General features: G+C 34.7%; 3 protein-coding genes across 3 annotated transcripts; 2 read left to right on the forward strand and 1 right to left on the reverse strand.

Moving 5' to 3' along the window:
- The first annotated feature begins 57 nt into the window (after positions 1-57).
- On the forward strand, positions 58-5,234 carry LOC135841619 (ribosomal L1 domain-containing protein 1-like). Its single transcript, XM_065358655.1, has 7 exons — positions 58-216; positions 282-427; positions 501-648; positions 729-883; positions 965-1,076; positions 1,169-1,325; positions 5,008-5,234. The coding sequence occupies exons 1-7, from the start codon at positions 187-189 to the stop codon at positions 5,199-5,201; spliced, it is 942 nt and encodes a 313-aa protein (XP_065214727.1). The 5' UTR covers positions 58-186; the 3' UTR covers positions 5,202-5,234.
- A 145-nt stretch (positions 5,235-5,379) lies between these two features.
- LOC135841618 (cAMP-dependent protein kinase catalytic subunit gamma-like) lies at positions 5,380-6,927 on the forward strand. Its single transcript, XM_065358654.1, has one exon. It carries the CDS (start codon positions 5,524-5,526, stop codon positions 6,607-6,609), a length of 1,086 nt encoding a protein of 361 aa, XP_065214726.1. The 5' UTR covers positions 5,380-5,523; the 3' UTR covers positions 6,610-6,927.
- Positions 6,928-17,245: 10,318 nt separating this feature from the next.
- Positions 17,246-19,873, reverse strand: LOC135839723 (tubulin beta-1 chain-like). The gene is made up of 5 exons (XM_065355885.1): positions 19,291-19,873; positions 18,976-19,084; positions 18,614-18,809; positions 18,314-18,473; positions 17,246-18,082 (listed from the first exon to the last, which is right to left on the reverse strand). Exons 1-5 carry the CDS (start codon positions 19,345-19,347, stop codon positions 17,309-17,311), a joined length of 1,296 nt encoding a protein of 431 aa, XP_065211957.1. The 5' UTR covers positions 19,348-19,873; the 3' UTR covers positions 17,246-17,308.
- Between the last annotated feature and the right edge of the window lie 2,005 nt (positions 19,874-21,878).

Below are 21,878 nucleotides of genomic sequence, written 5' to 3' on the forward strand. Positions count from 1 at the left end.
GGAACTAAAAATATCACGATTTTGTCACCCAAACTCCAGGCCTTGGGCGAAATTTAGGAGGCTACGTTCGGACACGTGCTTTTCTTTTATCAAATTTTTTTCTCTTCCACAAAATGTTCGAGTATTGAATAGTAAATTAATTCATTTTAATTACTTTTAGCGTAGGTTTTTAAAGTTTCGGTTATAATGAGTGAAAGTGTACTTCAAGTGGAAAAAGTAAGGTTCATTTTTACGTTTAAATTTACGTCTCGAAAGGCCTCTAATGTTAGGATAATTTTCAGGTTAAAGAAGGAGTCGGTGCCTTATTGGATATTCTAAATAAACAAGATGAGGCTAAAAGCAAGAATATTCTAGACGATACTACTCCTGTATTTCTACAAATTGATTTCGTTAAAATACCCAAAATACAAAGGAGAATAGTTCGAATGTAAGTGCGGTGTTTCATAAGTACATCAGTTTTTCTAATTCTCAAATACTCATATCGTTGCTGAACTTTACAGACCCTTGGAGCATTCTTTACTAACAGATACGTCGGACGTATGTTTAATCGTTTCGGATTTAATTCGCGGTCGTAATGTTAATCACGAAGTCACCGTTAATCACTACGATAAGCTATTGAAAAAGAAAGGAATAACAGATGTTCAAAAGGTGACTAATTTTGCAACCGTATTATAACGTAGTAGATCGAAATGTTAGCATATTTTCTAACGTTGAATGGTGTTTTTCAGATCGATGTGATTCCGAGTAGAAGAATTCGAGTAGACTTCGATCAGTACGAAGCTAAACGAAAACTATGTGATATGTATGATTTCTTCCTAATCGATGAGAAAATCAGCGCTTACTTGAGAACTAAATTGGGACCTTCTTTTACAAAATCCAGAAAGTATGTACTTCGAATCACAAATTAATTCTATTTTCCAAGTATAACTAGTGTAAATAAATAGAAATTATCGTTAATTTACAGATGGCCAGTACCAATTAGAATAAAACGAAAAAATCTAAAAGATGAAATTCTGTCAAAATTGAAAAAGACTTCGTTATGTTTAGACGGCAGTGGAACCACGAAAACTTTACAAGTAAATTTAACTCGTTTTCAGGAGTAATCTAAAGTGAAAATTTCATATTTTTGTGTTGTTATTAATTTGGTAATGATTTTTCGATTAACTAGATTGCAAGAAAGGATATGACTCCTGAAGAAATCACCGATAATATCCTCTCAGTTTCTAAGTATATTTCGGATACTTTCCCCAGCGGCTGGAAAAATATTCGCTCGTTGCATATTAAAGGACCCAAATCGTTAGCTCTACCGATATTTATGTCTTGCAGTAAGTCATCGATTAAGAACTTCGTTTAATTTAGTACAGTTTCATTTTCGTAGAGAACTTCCAAGTGATCAGATGGTCGAAAGAAATTTTATGATTGAATCGTAATCTTGGGCTTATTTTTTGGGAAAGAAAAACCGAACAAACAAATTGATATTTCAATTTTTGAGGGTTTTAGACATCATTGAAATTTGGATCCAGACTCCTCCTTCCTTTCCTTTGCTTATTTCACAAAAGCTCATCAGATTCGTGGTTAGATTCAATTTTCTGATTTTGGACGAAAACTGAAATTTAAATTTTTATTAGATACTTGAACCTTTGACAAAATCTTGAAACGAAATCCAAAAAATATCGACTTTTCATCATCCCCCCCCCCTAAATTTCATTGAATTTTGTCCAAACTTAGTCACTAAACATTGCCCAAAAATGGCAACAAAAAATAGTGAAATAGTAAACTTTAGCAAAATTGAGCAAGAGTTAGGTACTTGAAACATTGTTGAAAAGTCTTATAAAACACAAGTAAAAACTTTGAAAACACTATTAATCATTTTAAAATGACGAAAACTCAATAAAATGTACCCAAAATATAAAAAAGCTGAAAGCCTGTTGAAATGATGTAAAATTGAAACTGCGCAAAAAAATGAGTGTGAATTCTCCTCTCCAAGAAAATTTTTGAATCATGGATGTGTTTTTGCCAAAAAAAAAAAAAAACATAATATTTCATTTGTCGAGGTTCATTTTTCCAGAAAAGCTTTCCTATCTCTGTACCTGTGAGGGCCATATCGAAAATTTGTTTTGAACAAGAGTTTCACTTTCATTTTAAATCTCACGAGAATTTTAATTTTTCCATTTATGCTTGTCAAATGTTTTAGGCATCGTTGAAATTTAGATCCAGACTCCTTTTTTCCCTCCCTTGCTCGTCAGAGTCGTGATTAAATTCAATTTTATGTTTTTCATTCCCAAATTCAAAACAAAATCTGACGAAATTGAATCTACTATCAAATTTGGTAAATTTGGACTAACACAGGAAAAAAAATTGAAAAAACATACCGTAAAAAATTGTATACCTACCCTGATTTTCGACTTTTGAATCGATATTCATTGGCTTTTAAGATTTTCACTGCCTTTCAGCAAATTTTCAGACTTAATGTTTTTGAACAATCCCAAAAAGAATAAAATTTCATTTTAAAAATGTTAAAATGGCATATCAAAAAAAGTATTGAAGCCAATAAAAATTATCATAAGATATACGCGTACAGAATAAATTGTGTCAACATTTATCGAAATGTAGAAAAAAAATTGCATAAAATGTTGCTAAATTGACTTAAAAACCTAACCAAAGCATTAAAATTTCTAAAAATCATCAAAAATTCAACAACAATAAAATGAAAGTTTGTAAAAGTTGACAAATATGCCTGAAAAAAATGTTAGAAATTATGTAAAAATATTCAAAAAAATAGCATTGAAACAACTGAAAATTACCAAAAAATAATGAAATTTATTCTGTAATTTTTCAAAATAGCATGAAAAGGTGTGAAAAACGTGTTAAAATGATGTAAAAATATTCAAAAAAGCATCGGGGTCATTCCACATGTCAATTCGACCCAAAAAAGGCGATTTTGAAAGTCATGTCTTGTCTTTAGATTTCGCTCAAATTTGTTTTACAATATCTACCCACTCAGTAAGTAAGAAACCCGCAATCAGTTTGGTCCCACCCCCTCAGGGGATGGGTAGGGGAGCTTCCATTATTTTCACATTGACTTGAGGTACTCAACTTCAGCAGCGCATTCCTCCGAAGCTATGATACATTGATCAAAACTGATTTCACAGTTCAAACGGGCATTGAATTTTGAATTTTTTTAACAATATTTTGAAATTTGCAAAAGTTGAAAGTTGAACTTTCAAATTGAAAGTTCAAATTTCTAAATGGCGCTGTAAGTGGGAGCTACCATTTAAAAATCTGAAAAAATTTCCATCGATGTACCTTTTCATGCTTTTTTGAAATATCTCATTTTCAAGATGGAATCTCTCAATTGAGGGGGAGTACCCCCCCGCCAATTTTTGGCAAAACTTTCGAAAAAAAATCTGGGGCATGTGACATATTGAATTGTATGTTTTTGGTGACGTTGAACACGAATATGACGTCAGATTTTTGATTGGACCCCATCCACGGCCCCCAGCACCTCCCCAAAGGGGGTAAAAGTCGAAAAAAATGATTTCATTCGTGTGACATATGAAATAGCATGTTTTTGAGGTCGCTGAATACGAATATGGCGTCAGATTTGGAATTGGGCCCCATCTACGGACCCCAGCACCTCCCCAAAGGGGGTAAAAGTCGAAAAAAATGATTTCATTCGTGTGACATATGAAATAGCATGTTTTTGAGGACGCTGAATACGAATATGGCGCCAGATTTGGAATTGGACCACATCTACGGCCCCCAGCACCTCCCCAAAGAGGTAAAAGTCAGAAAAATGGTTTCATTCTCCCCCACCCGCCCCCTGAGGGGGGTGGGACCAAACTGATTGCGGGTTTCTTACTTACTGGGTGGGTAGATATTGTAAAAAAAAATTGAGCGAAATCGAAAGACATGACTCAAAATCAAAAAGTAGGTCGAATTGACATGGAATGACCCATAGTTAGTATTGAATATTACGAAAATGTGTAAAATTTCTCTAAAAGTTGCCAAAAATGCTTGAGAAAGTATTGAAAACGCGTTAATATAGTTACTTACGTAAAAATAATCAAAAATTTTTAAAATCTTAAAAAATCACCAAAAATAAATAAAAATAATATAGTGAAATTTGCCAAAAAAAAAAGGCATGAAAAACATCGAAAACTTCTAATAATAATGTAAAAAAAAACTGAAAAAAAGTATAAAAATTTCTGAAAATAAGCAAAAAGTGATGAAAATTTAGTGAAATTTGCCAAAAATTAACGAAAAAGCGTTAAAAACGTGTTGAAATTACGGGAAAACGCTCAAAAATTTGGAAAAATAATTAAATTGAAACCAACGTTGATGAAAGAGTATGAGAAAGTGTTGAAAACTTGTTAAAAAAAACAAAAACCAAAAACAGTCTGAAACCTGAACTTTTATTAAAAATCTAAGCCTTTTTATTCAATTATTGGTTTTCCATGCCTGAGAAGGGGTGGAGTGGTTAAAAGATCACATACTAAAAAAAAAAATGAAGTCAATCTACTTACATAGGTAATTGGAAAATCTGAAATATTGAAAAAAAAAGTCTGAAACTGAAACTGCATATTTTTGCAGAAAATTTCTCAAAACTTTGTCAATCTGTCGAATCGATTGCAATACAATTTCTAAAGAGGTTCGAGGCAATTCTGGAATTTTTTCAAAAGCTTCAGATTATTAACTTGTAAAAAAGTGCACTTTTCATCCTATAAGTGTCCTAATCGACCCATAATGTCCAACCTGAGGACACAAAAATTTGATCCGAAGACTTCTGATGCTCCTAATTTTTAAAATTTCAGAAAAGGGAGGGCTCGAACTGAAATGTTTAAAAAATGGAGCACTACTTAATTTTTTTTCTAGATAGGTATTAGGTACGTCCTAGATCACAATTCAATCACCCGCTGATCGCCTCGATACTATTTTCATTTCGTTCGTAACTTACTAAGCTAATTTTTGTTTTTCTAACTTCATTTCACAATTATTATTTTACAGTTTTACCCAACGACGTACCAACTCCGACGATCAAAACGAAGAGAACGAAAAGATCGAAAAAACGCGCATCCGGCGAATTAGCCACCCTCGGCAAGAAAGTAGTAGTTTATCCAGGAGGTAGAGTTAAAGTCATCCAACCCGAAAACGACAGCGAACCGGATGAAGATGAGAACTCTGGCGAACCTACTGACTAAGCATATTGTTTTGTAATTACACGTTTTACTATAGATTTGTATTTAATTCCTCGCTGTTGTTTATTTAGTGTAGAATTCTGTTCTCAAACCTTACGAAGAATCTCTTAAAAGTTAAAATGACGCCCAGATCAATTCGTTCGAATATTTTCCATCGGCTGGTATCGAGCAAATACGCGAAATCCACAAATTCACTCGTACATTTCGTATTTGCTAAGTAAAGTGTAAAAAAAAAGGTCGCTCATTCATTGGTAAAGCTCCGACTCCGGTGTCTTTTTTTTCCTTTCGTCGAACCGCGCGTATTTCGGCAAAATGTAACATAAATATGAACCGATGGTTACAAAACACTTTGAATACCACGAAACTCGTCAACGTGTCCAATGTACGTGTCCAATTAGAAGAAGACCTCACACCGATTTTACAAAAAGCTAAAGAAAACGTCGACAGTAAATGGGGCAGAATTATTAAAAGCAACGCCAAATTATCCGATTTCGAAATAATCAAAACATTGGGCCAAGGTTCGTTCAGCAAAGTGATGCTGGTACGTCACTTGAAAGGTAATCGAGATTTTTTCGCCATGAAAGTGATGCCGAAACGACACATCGTTCGCGAAAACAACGTCGACCACGTAATAATGGAGAAGCGAATTCTATCTTGTATAAAATATCCGTTTATTATCGACTACGTAGCACATTTTAAAAACAACGCTAATCTATTCATCGTATTGGAGTATTGCGTCGGCGGCGAAATGCACGTGCACCTGAAACGTCAACAAAAATTCGAAGAAAAACTATGTAAATTTTACGCCGCCCAAGTTGTGCTCGCTTTAGAGTACCTGCACTTCGTCGGTATCATATTCCGTGATCTGAAACCGGAGAATATAGTCATCGATCGAAACGGCTACCTTAAAATCACCGATTTCGGTTTCGCTAAGAAAATCGATCGCAAAAAAACCAAAACTATTTGCGGCACGCCCGAATACTACGCTCCCGAGATACTGAAAAAAATGCAATACTCGTACCCGGTCGACTGGTACACGTTGGGAATTCTCATCTACGAAATGACTTCCGGTCGTCCACCCTACAGATCGTCTAACATGGTAAGGTTATTCCAGCAAATACTCGACGGACAGATGAAGATGCCGAGCCATTTTAGTCCAGAAACAATCGACATTATTCAAGCGCTGACTAAACAAAGCACATCGCTAAGATTAAGAACAGCTAAAGTCATAAAAGCGCATCATTACTTTAGTACGGTTAATTGGTCGCAGATACAGAAGAAAACGGCTAAACCGCCGTTTGTGCCCGAAGTTCGAGGCGAAAGCGATACGCAAAATTTCGATAGACAGACCGAAGAACCGCTGGAGGAGGAGAGCGAAGAGTTGTTTCAAGCTGAATTCAAGGATTTCTAAGTCTATAGGTACGGTTTAAATTTTAAGCTCGCAATTTTATCATTTGTGTTCGTGTATTATCGTATTTAAATGAATTTGTATTATAGTATGTTTGATTCCCCCATAGTAAAAGTTACACGAAGTAGGTACCTATTTTATTGTTGTACGAGTGATTGAATCTTATGTATTCACTCGTAGGGGCTCGTATGGTATGGAACGTGCGCAATTACGTATGAATTATGTTCGCGATAGTTAGGCGTATGAATGTTATTGTTTAATTTATTATACAGTCTCTAGTGTTTATATATTAGGATGGAAATCATTTCTGAATTAATAAATACCTACCAACCGAGCACATACGTTACGTGTAGGTTGGTCTAGGCATATTATATCTTGGAGAATTTTCATCAAAATTTGCAAATGTTGACTAAATGAAAGGAAAGCATTCATTAAATTAGAACTCGAGTAACGAGATACTTCAGTGAAGATCGAAATTTTATTACTGTAGCTCTGAATTCATAGATAGGTACATGAAAAAGAGATAAAATTACCACTCAATGTTCAATGTCATTTAGTAAAGTCAATCGATTAGGTTGAGCATAATGAAAATCAAGAAAAATTTAGAAATGAAATTTTCACGTGTTCTAATCAATTATTCACGCCTTCATGTAGAAATTTTGCTACAAGTTCTGGTTCAACTTGAAATAGTGAAATTTAATTTTTTGGGGGAAGGAAGAGGCAAAAACAAATTTTCATTTTAAAATTTTAAAATTATAATCAAAAAATGAAAAATGAGTCTGAATTGTGGGTCATTCCACCAATTCGACCCAGCTTTTTGAGTCATGTCTTTCGATTTCGCTCAAATTTTTTTACAATATCTACCCACCCAGTAAGTAAGAAACCTGCAATCAGTTTGGTGGGGGGGGGGGGGGGGTGAGGGGCATCCATTATTTTCACATTGTCTCGAGGTACTCAACTTCAGCAGCGCATTCCGCCAAAGCTACGATACATTGATCAAAACTGATTACACAGTTTGAACGAGCATTGAATTTTAAATTTTTTAAGCATTTTGAAATTTGCAAAAGTTGAAAGTTGAACTCTCAAATTGAAAGTTCAAATTTCAAAATGGAGCTGTAAGTAGGAGCTACCATTTAAAAATCTGAAAAAATTTCCATCAATGTACCTTTTGATGCTTTTTTGAAATATCTTATTTTCAAGATGGGATCTCTCAATTGAGAGGGAGTGCACCCACCCCCAATTTTGGGCAAAACTTTCGAAAAAAACCTGGGGCATGTGACATATTGAATTGTATGTTTTTGGTGACGTTGAACACGAATATGACGTCACATTTTTGATTGGACCTCATCCACGGCTCCCAGCACCTCCCCAAAGAGGGTAAAAGTCGAAAAAAATGATTACATTCGTGTGACATATGAAATAGTATGTTTTTGGTGACGCTGAATACGAATATGACATCCGATTTTGAATTGGACCCCATCCACGGCCCCTAGCACCCCAAAGCGGGTAAAAGTCGAAAAAAATGATTTTATTCATGTGACATATGAAATAGCATGTGTTTGGTGACGCTGAATACGAATATGGCGTCAGATTTTGAATTGGACCCCATCTATGGCCCCCAGCACCTCCCCAAAGGGGTAAAAGTCAAAAAAATGGTTTCATTCGTGTGACACATGAAATAATAGTATGTTTTCGATATCCCTGAACACGAATATAGCCTTAGATTTTTAAATTGCCTTACCCATGGCCCCCAGAACCTCCCTAAATAGGTAAAGGTCCAACAATTTCTTATGTCACACGAATGAAATCATGTTTTTCGACTTTTATCCCCTTTGGGTAGGTGCTGGGGGCCGTGGATGGGGTCCAATTCAAAATCTGACGCCATATTCGTATTCAGCGTCACCAAAAACATACTACTTCATGTGTCACACGAATGTAATCATTTTTTTCGACTTTTACCCCCTTTGGGGAGGTGCTGGGGGCCGTGGATGGGGCCCAATCAAAAATCTGACGTCATATTCGTGTTCAACGTCACCAAAAACATACAATTCAATATGTCACATGCCCCAGGTTTTTTTCGAAAGTTTTGCCCAAAATTGGTGGTGGGGGTACTTCCCCTCAATTGAGAGATCCCATCTTGAAAATGAGATATTTCAAAAAAGCATGAAAAGGTACATCGATGGAAATTTTTTCAGATTTTTAAATGATAGCTCCCACTTACAGCGCCATTTAGAAATTTGAACTTTCAATTTGAAAGTTCAACTTTCAACTTTTGCAAAGGGTACCCCCCGATAAGATAGGCAAAATGCCCTTAACCTCAGATTTCGATGAAACTCACAGGGTATGTTTAGTACCCCCAAAAAATAATTTTGGGCCCATAGCCCGCTCCCCACCCCACCCCCCTCAGCCAGGGGTGCCAAAAAACGCGTTTTTCAGGGGAAAAATTCTGTATCAGCGCGTAATTAAGATAAATTGATTCTGTAAACGAATATAGTTAGAGGATACATGGGCGTACCTCCCTGAATTTTTTCAGAATTTTTCATCACACGGGGAGAGAAGGGGGGACAAAAGAAAACTTTAAATCGACATTACTCCGGAACGAAAAAACATACCAAAACGATTTTTTCGTCAAATATGTATCTTTAGGTCTACTTTCTATAGAAGTCATCACCCGGCCATTTGGAGTGGTGGGTCAAGCTCAAAAGCTCAAAAAACCACGTTTTTTGCGTTTTTCTCCAAAAATATGGACAAATGGCGGAAATCTAAGAGAACCAAGTTGTTCAGCGTGAAATTTTACCTCAGAATTGTGTAATTGAAAATTCATTTACACCGCATGATCGTAAAACTACATGCGCAGAAGTATTTGTGCTTACATCAAGATAGCTGAAAGGGTATTCCTGGGTAAAATAGGTGAAATGTCCCTGTCCTCGGATTTCTGAAATTTTGATGAAACATAGTTGGGTACCATTAAAAAAATGTCGGAGGCAAAAAATCCCCCCCAACCTCCCCTTGCTCATAATAGCGAAAAAAGGGCCTTTTTCGGGGAGAAAAAATCCATGCTTCAACGAGTTTTGACAAAAAAATCTGTATTCACTCAAAATACTTGAAGGAGATATGATTCTAGCAACTTGAATTTTCTTCAAAAATTGTGGGCCCCCCAGGGGAGATATATTGACAAAAGAAAATTTGAAACCGCCGTATCTCCGAACCTAATTTAAGTACATGAAATTTTTTTTCCCAAAAATGTATCTGCATGAGCACTATAATTGGTATTTTTTTTTCAAATTTTCCCTCCAGGTAGGCCATCTTCAAAAACTCAAAAAACACTCAAAATTGTGTTTTTTTGTCACAGCACCACCAAAAAAAGCGATCCATAATTTTGGATGCTGGCCTCCAAAAACAATAAGAAAACCAACTAACTTCTTTAAGGCTATTCTAATTTTTTGATGAAAAATGGTCAACAACTTTGGGCGGGGATTGTGCCAAAACTATAGAACGGATTTTTCTAGGGTTTGCTTTCAAAAGCGAGGGTATGTCGAGATATTTTTGATTCAGGACATTTGATGGCTATAATAGGGAATTGGATGGAGGTACTTTAGACGCTCACATCCCTGTTGTAAAAGCAAAATTAGAAAATATGGCTACATACCCTCGATTTCATAGATGAATCAGTATTGGTGAAAAAAAATTGGAAGAATTTTGAAAATTCACGGAGAAATCCCCGTCTGAAGTTTAGATGGGAGCGGATCGCGGGACATAAGCACGACTAAATTCGTTCAATCGATTACATGCAGTCTTACGAACGAATGATGAAAATAACGAACAAATCGGTTTCATATTTCGACCGGTTGTCAAATTAGAATGCTCTCCGCAGAGTATACCCTTAAACTCCAATTTTTGGCCATAGGCACCCCCTCTCCAAATTTTAGGGCGAAAGTAGACAGACAATATGGGTATCATTATCATATGAACCGAACTCGCTGAACATGAATATGAAGTTTGATTTGCAGTTGGACCCTCCCAACGACCACATTGGGGAGAGGGGTTGCCCAAAAATTAGAGTTTTTGTGAAAAATGCTTCATTATAGCGCTATTTACGCCATACAACTTCTTAATCAAGGTTTTCTTGAATTACAAGTAGCCTACTTTTCAAGTACATGGTATCTAACTCAAAACTATCAGAAAGGTTTCTTTTTGGTGTCGATGATTAAATTTTTATGTGAGTTACCAAGTACATTGAAAACATAGGTATTACCTACCTACGTACTATGTAGTAGATTGGGTAAATCACCAAAAAAAGAAAAAAAAACTGGATTTTTACCAATTTTAGCAAAAACTGTCATTTTGAGTTGAAAGTTGTACAGAAAAATGCTGGCTCCAGAAGTGCCCCTAAAGGGAAAACATGTGCCCTTAAAGTGGGAGTATTTTCGAAAAAACACGGTTTTTTCACTGTAGCCCCTGTACCCAATTTGTTTTGAGAAAAATGACGATCGACCCAGTCCTAAATGAATATATCTTAGATTCTGCGTCCATTCTATGCTATTATTTTAAATTGTTTTTGTCAATTTTGAAAAATCAACAAAAATTTAGGAATTTTTGCCAATCTTTATCAATTTTTTGAAACCTAAAATATTATCATCACTGCGTTCCAAAATATTTCCTCAGTTTCAGAAATATATTATCTTTCAATATTTTTTCGTCATTATAGCGAAACTTTTGCGAAGAAAATATTTTCAAAACACCAACTACTAATACCCCCTCTCCAAAAAAAAAAAGATTTACTTTTCAATTTTCTCAGTAGAACCCCAAAAGTGGCCTTGGATTTTGATGGCAATAGCATGGATTGGCGCAGAATCTCAAATACCTATGTAGGTACTTTTATTATACTGTCTCCTCCATATATTTTGAGTGAATACAGATTTTTTTGTCAAAACTCGTTGAAGCATGGATTTTTTCTCCCCGAAAAAGGCCCTTTTTTCGCTATTATGAGCAAGGGGAGGTGGGGGGGGGGAATTTTTTGCCTCCGACATTTTTTTTAATGGTACCCAACTATGTTTCATCAAAATTTCAGAAATCCGAGGACAGGGACATCTACTACATAGTACGTAGGTAGGTAATACCTATGTTTTCAATGTACTTGGTAACTCACATAAAAATTTAATCATCGACACCAAAAAGAAACCTTTCTGATAGTTTTGAGTTAGATACCATGAAAACCTTGATGCAACCCCTCTCCCCAATGTGGTCGTTGGGAGGGTCCAACTGCAAATCAAATTTCATATTCATGTTCAGCAAGTTCGGTTCATATGATAATGATACCCATATTGTCTGTCTACTTTCGCCCTAAAATTTGGAGAGGGGGTGCCTATGGCCAAAAAATTGGAGTTTAAGGGTATACTCTGCGGAGAGCATTCTAATTTGACAACCGGTCGAAATATGAAACCGATTTGTTCGTTATTTTCATCATTCGTTCGTAAGACTGCATGTAATCGATTGAACGAATTTAGTCGTGCTTATGTCCCGCGATCCGCTCCCATCTAAACTTCAGACGGGGATTTCTCCGTGAATTTTCAAAATTCTTCCAATTTTTTTTTCACCAATACTGATTCATCTATGAAATCGAGGGTATGTAGCCATATTTTCTAATTTTGCTTTTACAACAGGGATGTGAGCGTCTAAAGTACCTCCATCCAATTCCCTATTATAGCCATCAAATGTCCTGAATCAAAAATATCTCGACATACCCTCGCTTTTGAAAGCAAACCCTAGAAAAATCCGTTCTATAGTTTTGGCACAATCCCCGCCCAAAGTTGACCATTTTTCATCAAAAAATTAGAATAGCCTTAAAGAAGTTAGTTGGTTTTCTTATTGTTTTTGGAGGCCAGCATCCAAAATTATGGATCGCTTTTTTTGGTGGTGCTGTGACAAAAAAACACAATTTTGAGTGTTTTTTGAGTTTTTGAAGATGGCCTACCAGGAGGGAAAATTTGAAAAAAAAATACTAATTATAGTGCTCATGCAGATACATTTTTGAAAAAAAAAATTCATGTACTTAAATTAGGTTCGGAGATACGGCGGTTTCAAATTTTCTTTTGTCAATATATCTCCCCTGGGGGGCCCACAATTTTTGAAGAAAATTCAAGTTGCTAGAATCATATCTCCTTCAAGTATTTTGAGTGAATACAGATTTTTTTGTCAAAACTCGTTGAAGCATGGATTTTTCTCCCCGAAAAAGGCCCTTTTTTCGCTATTATGAGCAAGGGGAGGGGGGGGGGATTTTTTGCCTCCGACATTTTTTTAATGGTACCCAACTATGTTTCATCAAAATTTCAGAAATCCGAGGACAGGGACATTTCACCTATTTTACCCAGGAATACCCTTTCAGCTATCTTGATGTAAGCACAAATACTTCTGCGCATGTAGTTTTACGATCATGCGGTGTAAATGAATTTTTAATTACACAATTCTGAGGTAAAATTTCACGCTGAACAACTTGGTTCTCTTAGATTTCCGCCATTTGTCCATATTTTTGGAGAAAAACGCAAAAAACGTGGTTTTTTGAGCTTTTGAGCTTGACCCACCACTCCAAATGGCCGGGTGATGACTTCTATAGAAAGTAGACCTAAAGATACATATTTGACGAAAAAATCGTTTTGGTATGTTTTTTCGTTCCGGAGTAATGTCGATTTAAAGTTTTCTTTTGTCCCCCCTTCTCTCCCCGTGTGATGAAAAATTCTGAAAAAATTCATGGAGGTACGCCCATGTATCTTCTAACTATATTCGTTTACAGAATCAATTTATCTTAATTACGCGCTGATACAGAATTTTTCCCCTGAAAAACGCGTTTTTTGGCCCCCCTGGCTGAGGGGGGTGGGGTGGGGAGCGGGCTATGGGCCCAAAATTATTTTTTGGGGGTACTAAACATACCCTGTGAGTTTCATCGAAATCTGAGGTTAAGGGCATTTTGCCTATCTTATCGGGGGGTACCCTTTCATTACTGTAGCTCTGAATTCATAGATAGGTACATGAAAAAGAGGTCAAATGACCACGCTATGCCACTTAGTAAAGTCAATCGATTTGGTTGAGCATCATAAAAATTAAGAAAAATTTAGAAATGCAATTTTCAGGTGTTCTAATCAATTTTTCTCGCCTTCATGTAGTAATTTTGCTGCAAGCTTTAGTTCAACTGAAAATAGTGAAATTTGTTTTTTTTGGGGGGGGGAGGGGAGGGCGAAAAAAAATTCATTAATTTTCAAGGAATATAAAATATACTCGTTAATTTTATAAAAAATATGCTAATTTTAAAATTTTCAAAAATTAATCAAAAAATGAAAAAGAAGTCTGAATTGTAGAAAATTTTTTTTCAGTTTTGATTTTGATGGTTCCAGAATAATTATGTTCATTTTCAAAAATGAAAATTTTCTAAAAAAAATCTCAAAAATTAAGATTGGCCGCCCACTTAAAAATTGTCTTTGACTGTAACATGATTTTCTAAACTTAAAAAATGATCACATTTTCCCAAATTCGAAAAAGTTGAATAAATGTTGAATGATGAAGCCCCCTCTCCTCACCCCCCCCCCCCACCAGCACCCCCTCCAAAACACACCCAGAGTATTTCCCGAATGTACAGGCTAAACAGTCTCCAAGGTCTCCATTCGGAGTGACTTTTGAACTGTATCAATTAAAGCTGAAAACAAGGAAATGGGTTAAAAAGAGGATTGCGGTACCTTCAAGGTACACAATTAAGCCAAATATTGGTTAATTTGAAGAATCCGGTAGCATAAAATTTTTAAACCTTTGAAAAAAGTGCGAAAATATACCTTTTTTGAGTTTCTTGCTGGAATAAGGGCGGAGGAGAGCTTGAAAAGTCGAAACCCTCAGAAGTCACATTCAGAGTAGATACCAGTATTGGTCTTTTTCAATTTTTTTTTATTTTGATAGAGCATTGCAAAAAAATACAGCCAAATGACCTCAACAATACACCTAATTAAAAAATTTCAAATTTTTAGACCAATGTTTAGCACCTCACTCCCCTCCAGCGAGATCTTTCAAGTTTGAAAAGCATGAAAAATTTCGAGTATTTCAATTTTTTTTTGTTTGAGCCTGTTTAAATCATTAGAAAAGATCTAAAGTTCATTTTTATCAAGTCCAGGAGCTTTAAAATGAGTTTTTTTTTTTACATTTTTTTGAAAATTTGTTTCGAAACGTTAACATTTTTTTCAAATGTTTCCACTTATTTTTCATTTTAATTTTTTTGGTTCCGTCCTGTCTGAAAGTTCAACCTCTGGAAAAGCTCAAAATTCATTTATAGGCATCAAGTTCAGGAACTTTCAAAATAATAATTCTTGAAGATTTTGTCGAAACATTTCAAATTTTCAAATTTTTTAAACTTTAATGTTTGATCTAAAAATTTGAAATGTTTACTTCTTTTCGAAGTTTTACTCTATTACGTACAATTTCAAAAAAAAAAATGAACCCCCCTCCCACCGAGTTACTTGCTTTTAAATGTACGTGCCGAATTTCAGCATCCTAGCCTCCTAGGTAACTTTTAGAGGGGCCCGATGGGAAAAATTAAAAATCCTCTGAAAAGACCCTAAACTCCATTTCTCAAGGTTCAAAAATGCGAAAACTTGGTACTGATTTTTGGATATTTGAAAATACAACTTTTCACTTCCTCTTGACCGTCTCTGTTTTGACCAATTTAAAGATCCCCTCTGCCTCTCACGTCATCATAAGATGAATTTTGTCAATTAATAATCTTTAAGTCAACGCTTGATGAGTTTTACCAAGCTACAATTAATGGAGGGGGGGGGGGGTTATGATGACTCTTTAATCTGAAAGTTCAAATTTCATCTTCCCCCTCCTCCTCCTCCTCCTCCTCCTCCAAACCTAGTTCATAATTTGAACATTTTTTTGATTAAGAAATTAAATTAAGCAGATGCTCCAATAGATTTTTGGAGAACCAGACTCTTGGGGAAAAGGGAAAAAGTGAAAAGAGGATGGGGGGGGATAAAATGCCCTGAAAACTGAAAATTATTATTCCGACAGTCCAACTTCTTGACTCGATAACCAAATAATACATAAAAAACGAATCTCTCGAGGAATAATATTGTCATCTCATGAAACCCTTTCAAGGTTATATTTCATGGAAACAAAATTTTTGAAAACTGGAAAAATTCGCTCGATTTCAAGGTTTATTTATTTACTTCTTATTTTTATCACAAAATTGATTGGAAAATCTAAGGACAAGTGAGACCCACAATGCAGAGCTCAAACTAACTGCTTTTTCCACCGAAAAAAAGTAAACTTTCGTAAATAACCAAAAAATAAGCTTGAAAAAATTACCAAAAAACATAGGCAAAACATTTTAATGCAGAAAAAAAATTATTAAGAGCAAGAACAACATTCAAGCGAGAATTTTTACGATTTTTGGCCAAAAGCGAGCCTTTTTGACATTAAAAGGACTTTTTAGCAATTCTGAAAAAAAAAACGACTCATTGGAACAAATTTTGAAAAACAGAGAGACTTTTTGGCATTTTTGGCATAAAACGAATTTTCTTGGCAATTTAGACAAAGAATGCGACGTTTTTCCTGTTTTAGGCAGGAAACGCAGACTTTGAAAGTGGATAACTTTAGCAAAAGGCACAGCTTTTTTTAGTAATTTTTGACAAAAACCCGAAAAGTGGGAATGTTTGACCATAAATTGGCAAAATGCAGGACTTTTGAGAACTATTGGCAAAAAATGATAGTTTTTGACTTTTTGGCAACGTAAATTTTGGGAAAAAGTGAGAAGCATAAAGAAAGGAGCTGTTGGCATTGGCAAAAAAGAGATTTTCAGTGATTTTTTCGCAATTTTTTTAAAAGCGAAATTTTTTGTCAATTTTTGCAAATTTTTGCAAGAATCAAGACATTAATAGACGTACCTACTATTTCAACAAAAAGGAAAACTTTTAGGCAATTATTGAAAAAAATTGATACTTTTACTGAAATTGTTGTCCAAAAAGGGGCAGTTTTTCGTTTTTTCTATTTTCAGCAAAAAAAGGCGAGATTTTTGGATGGAGGGGGGGGGGGGGATTAGACTGCTTGGGATTTTTTGCGAGAAGCCACAATATTCAGTATAAGTATTTTTTAGCAAGACACGAGGCTGTTGCAATAATTTTTCTAATTTTCTTCAAAATTAAGTAACACCAAAATATGGAGAAATTGGATTCTTGAAAGTTGAAAAAAAAATAGTAACTTTAGTGACCAAAATTTTTTTTAAAAAATGAAATTTTGATAGATGTGAATTCTGATTCAAGGTTATTCGCATTCAACCCCCTCTAATGTACCATTAAACTGAATATTAATACAGAATTTGAGCAAATTTTGTTCAAATATCTCCGATCGAGACGTTCTTAGTAGGATAGGGGGGGGGGAAGAGGAGGAATATCAGACATATCGAAATGGATGAAAGTGGACTTCAAATCAGAAACGATGCGCATAAATACAACTAGATAGGTATAACAATAAATTAACTCCACCGGCATAAAAATCCAACAATTATTATTTCAAACATGGTACATCAAAAACTACTTTAATATAATACCTAATTGAAACATGAACATAATTATTTTACAACATATGCATCATATAAGAAGATGGTGCCCATATGCCAGGCAATCAATAACGCAATGAGAAACCAAAAAACTAGACATAATAATCCTTACATATACGCATCTTGATGTTGTTCATACTCGGCGATCAGTTCAGCCGCAGCATCTTTGGCGGCTGCGAATTCATCTTCTTCCATTCCTTCGCCGGTATACCAATGAATAAAAGCTTTCCTTCGAAACATGGTGACAAATTGTTCTAAAACTCGTTTAAATACCTCTTGTATACTGGTCGAGTTACCTACAATGGTTGCCGATTCGGATAATCCTCTCGAAGGTATATCGCAAATAGATATCTTCAAATTGTTCGTCAGCCATTCGACAAAATACATTTTGTTTTTCTCCTGCATATCGCCCATCTCTTCTTCGACTTCTTTCACCGATAACATACCTCGAAAAATCACCGCCACCGTTAGATATCTTCCGGATCTGGGGTCGCAAGCTACTAGCATGTTGTTCGGGTCGAAGATACCTTTGGTTAGTTCTTTGATTGGTAAATTTGTACGTCTGAAGTCGATAGCTCGAGCCGTCAAAGGTGTAAATCCGGGTATGAAAAAGTGTAGTCGAGGAAATGGTACCATGTTCACGGCTAGTTTACGTAGATCCGAGTTTAACTCGGATGGAAATCGGAAACAAGTCGTGATTCCGGACATCGATATCGATATCAAGTGATTTAAATCGCTGTACAGCGGTTTGCTTTCTCGTAATATGTTGTAACTTATGTTGAATAATGCTTCGTTATCGATACAATATGTCGCGTCTGAGTATTCTAGAAGGTGTCTTAAGGATAACATCGTGTTGTACGGTTCGACTACGACGTCTGATACCTGCAGGAAAATATATTCGAGGATTAGATTTGACAAAAATTCAATCACGAGGCGAGGTAATCATAAATATTGGCAAGTCTGGGCTAAGTAGGTATAGGTAGGTATGCATATTGAGCCCTTCAATTCAAAAGAGCCCTGGAATGTTGAATGTTGCCGAAAGATGCAGGTACCCAGACCCACCAGAAACGAATATAATTCCTTTATTGAAAATAAAAGATGAAAAAAAATTACTTTACGAGACGGTATGATGGAATAATTATTTAAAACACAATCGGGAAAATCTTCTTTGATTTTCGACATCACAAGTGACCCAAACCCGGATCCAGATCCACCTCCGAGCGAATGCACAAGTTGAAACCCTTGAAGCGAATCACTATATTCGACTTCCCCTCTGAAACAGATAGAAAATTACTCTCCTAAGTTGATCAATCAATATACGTCATACATGTATAGGTAGGCGTTTTGTACTCTAATCTAGCATATTGTCGTAGTAAATTACTCTACAAAGTGGCGCATAATTTGATATTTTACCGAATTATTTCGACCACGTGTTCTAATAATTCTGGGCCTCCGATGTAGTGACCTTTCGAATAATTATTAGCCGCTCCGGCCACGCCAGATATGAAATTATTTGTATTGAATAATGGTCCGCATGTTTCTGATTGTATCGAATCTAAAACGCCTGCTTCCAAGTCGGTGAGTACTGCTCGAGGGACGTATCTGCCATCTATTGATTGGATTATAGTGATATTAATTTATTTGAGTCTGTTTTTCAAGTACCTATTTATTGATTTTTATACTTATTTTATCGAACGCTTATACATATGTACTTATAGACACCTATCTACTTGAATAGGTAGGTATACTGACAATGATAAAATAGGAATGATTACCGAATGCTTCTCTATAATACACGGATATCCTTTGCAATTGAGGCGGTTGGTCATCGTAATATAAGCCATCAGGTCCTATACCATGTTCATCTGATATGACTTCCCAAAACTGTAATAAACACAAATTTTCTGATTACAAAATCACAAAATTGAACATTTTTCTAATACACAATCTCAACTACCTACTCTACGACTAAAAAATGAGCAAAAAAACCATTCACCATGAATAAATTAAGGTATCTTAAATCGATATATAGGGTAGATACATTGTTCTTTGAATGATAAACAAAAGAATAAAATGATGTAGGTACTTACTTTTTGGCCAACGCGATTTCCACACTGTCCAATCTGAAGCGTAATTATTTCTCTCATAATACGACGATTTATTTAATTTTTTTTATCATAATAATCATTTATTTTATTTCACATCATCGCGTAAAACCGTAGATACTTAACATTTGGATTATCACATCACATCAAAACATAAATTCTATCGACAGCCGAGTAAAATTATCTACACACGACAGCGTCCGCGATCATATTTTACGATCTCAAAATGTACCTATCGATCAAGTAAAATTCGCGAACACATGAAATGAAATAATGATACGAATTGGACGCGATTATTTTAATTTTTTCCAGTATTTCTAGGGTTGAAAAAAGAAAATTTGATTATTTGATTATTATTGAAAAAGAAATAGGTAAATATTTGCGTATACTTCATTCAAAACAAATTCAAATTCAAACGGTTGGATAAACGGCCACGTATTATTGAGAAGAGACTATAGCAACGAGTAAACAAACAAACAACGAAAAAAAAATTCAAAATTTATTCAATTTTCATTTTGATAATTGTTGAACTCGCAGATTTGAAAATTTTCTTCGATAGAAAACTTTGAGCAAGTAAGTAAAAGAATGAAGAGAATAAGGAATTGCTTTGCACGACTTCAAAATAAGGTTTAATAAATTAATAATATTGTACGTTTGGATTTTGAAAATGACTGAAATCGCATTAAAAGGATGAAAAATTCGATCAAAATTTGCTCAATGGGGGGGGGGGTGTACAATTTTGACGGTTCGTACTTCGAACTACATTTCATCGCTTTACAGTGCAACACCTATTCATTCGTTTTTTGAAATATTTTTGAAAGAATATAAAGAACTTTTAGAAAATTAAAATTGTTACAGTACCTACCTAGTACCTAGCTACCTAGTCAAGTACTAACACTTCGAAATTACATATAAAATGCAAATTTTCGACTTTCAAGAGACACAAAAAAAAATGATTTCGCCACAAGATTCCTCAAGTCAAAACACGTAAAAAGTGTTATAAAGCATTTTGCCTGCCGTCAAAAATGATTTGAGAAAATTTTTTAGTCATTAGGAACACCTAAGAAAGGATAATTTTTTCAAAAGATAAAGTATTCAATGATCGATAAATTTTATTTCTTTAAAAATATTTTAAAGTACTACACTATTATTTTAATAGTTTCAACTCTTTAAAAAAAAAATGAAAGCAATCTAAATAAGATTTTTTGTAATCAATTTTACATCATACCAAATTTTGTCAGTCTACGAATTTTTTTGCAAAAATTTTCATATAACAGGTACCTACAGAAAAAAAATCATTTAAAAAAACAGAACTATACCTACAAATTGAAATGTTTTGGTTTTCGATGTCAAAAAGTAGGCCATTCTGCCAAACAGAATCAAAAGCTTGTTTCACATCAAGGAAGCATGCAGTGGAATGTAATATGTTTTCAAAACCATCATTGAACATTAATTTGGTTTTTAATTATTTAAAGTTGAACCATTTTGAAACTTTTTGGTGAAAAATTGGGACTTTTGACCATTTTTGGCAACAAAATAAGGATTTTAGCAATTCCTGAACAACAAAAAAACAAAACAATTTTTGGCAAAATAGGTATAACGAGACAGACAATTTATAAAAAAGGAATGGTTTTCTGACAATATCGTGTAGTAAAAAAGTAAGACTTTTGGACAATTTTTGAAAAAAAAACGTAAAAATTTGATTTTTTTACAAAAAAAGGACTATTTTTTAGAAATGTTGTTTAAAAAATGAGAAAAGCCTTTTACTATTTCAGCAAAAAGCAGGACTGTTTGGGAATCGATTTCTTTTAATCATTCAAACAATTTTTTAATAAATTTTTGTCATTTTGTGTCAACTTTGAGTCTAGTTCTCCATTTTTTTTTCAGGTTGTCGTGTACTGAAGGTATATCAAGTTTAGAAAAACAACAAAAGGTTTACTGCTTGGAGCTCGATAAAGTTTTTTTTTTTTCAAAAAGAGAGTTACCATCCAGGGGAATTGAAACGCAAAAATTGAGAATTTGTAATAAAAAATTTTCTAACTACATTTTTTTTGATATTTTTTTCAACTTCACGTGTACTTAGAAGATTTCTATAGCACGACCTAATTTTCGTGGGAGGAGGGAGGGGCTAAATTTTCTAGTATTTTTCATGACAGCTTTAGGAGGTGAGAGCAAAAAACATTAATTTTCTAGACAGCCCAACAAATTTTCAAAACCCAAAATGCATGATTTTTACATTGCCTTTCCTCCTGACGAAACATCAACATAAAACATACATATCACCCACCCTCCACCCCCCTTCCAAAAAATAGAAAAATTGATTTTTTTGTTTTTGAATTTAAAAAATGATAGAAAAAACACAGAAAATGACAACTTTCTAAAATGAAATCACAATTTTTAGTGAAAAACCAACAATTTCATAAGAAGAAATTTCTATCAATTTTTAGCAAAAACGTCTCAATTATTAGTAAACAGAATTTGTTAGTGAAAGTCTAATTTTTTGGGTGAGGGAGCTGGTAGGAGAGGAGGGAAATGTGACCGTCATTGACAAAAACATGAGAAATTTCCATTTT

The sequence above is a fragment of the Planococcus citri genome, chromosome 3, assembly GCF_950023065.1.
Source record: "Planococcus citri chromosome 3, ihPlaCitr1.1, whole genome shotgun sequence".
Classification (NCBI taxonomy): domain Eukaryota; kingdom Metazoa; phylum Arthropoda; class Insecta; order Hemiptera; family Pseudococcidae; genus Planococcus; species Planococcus citri.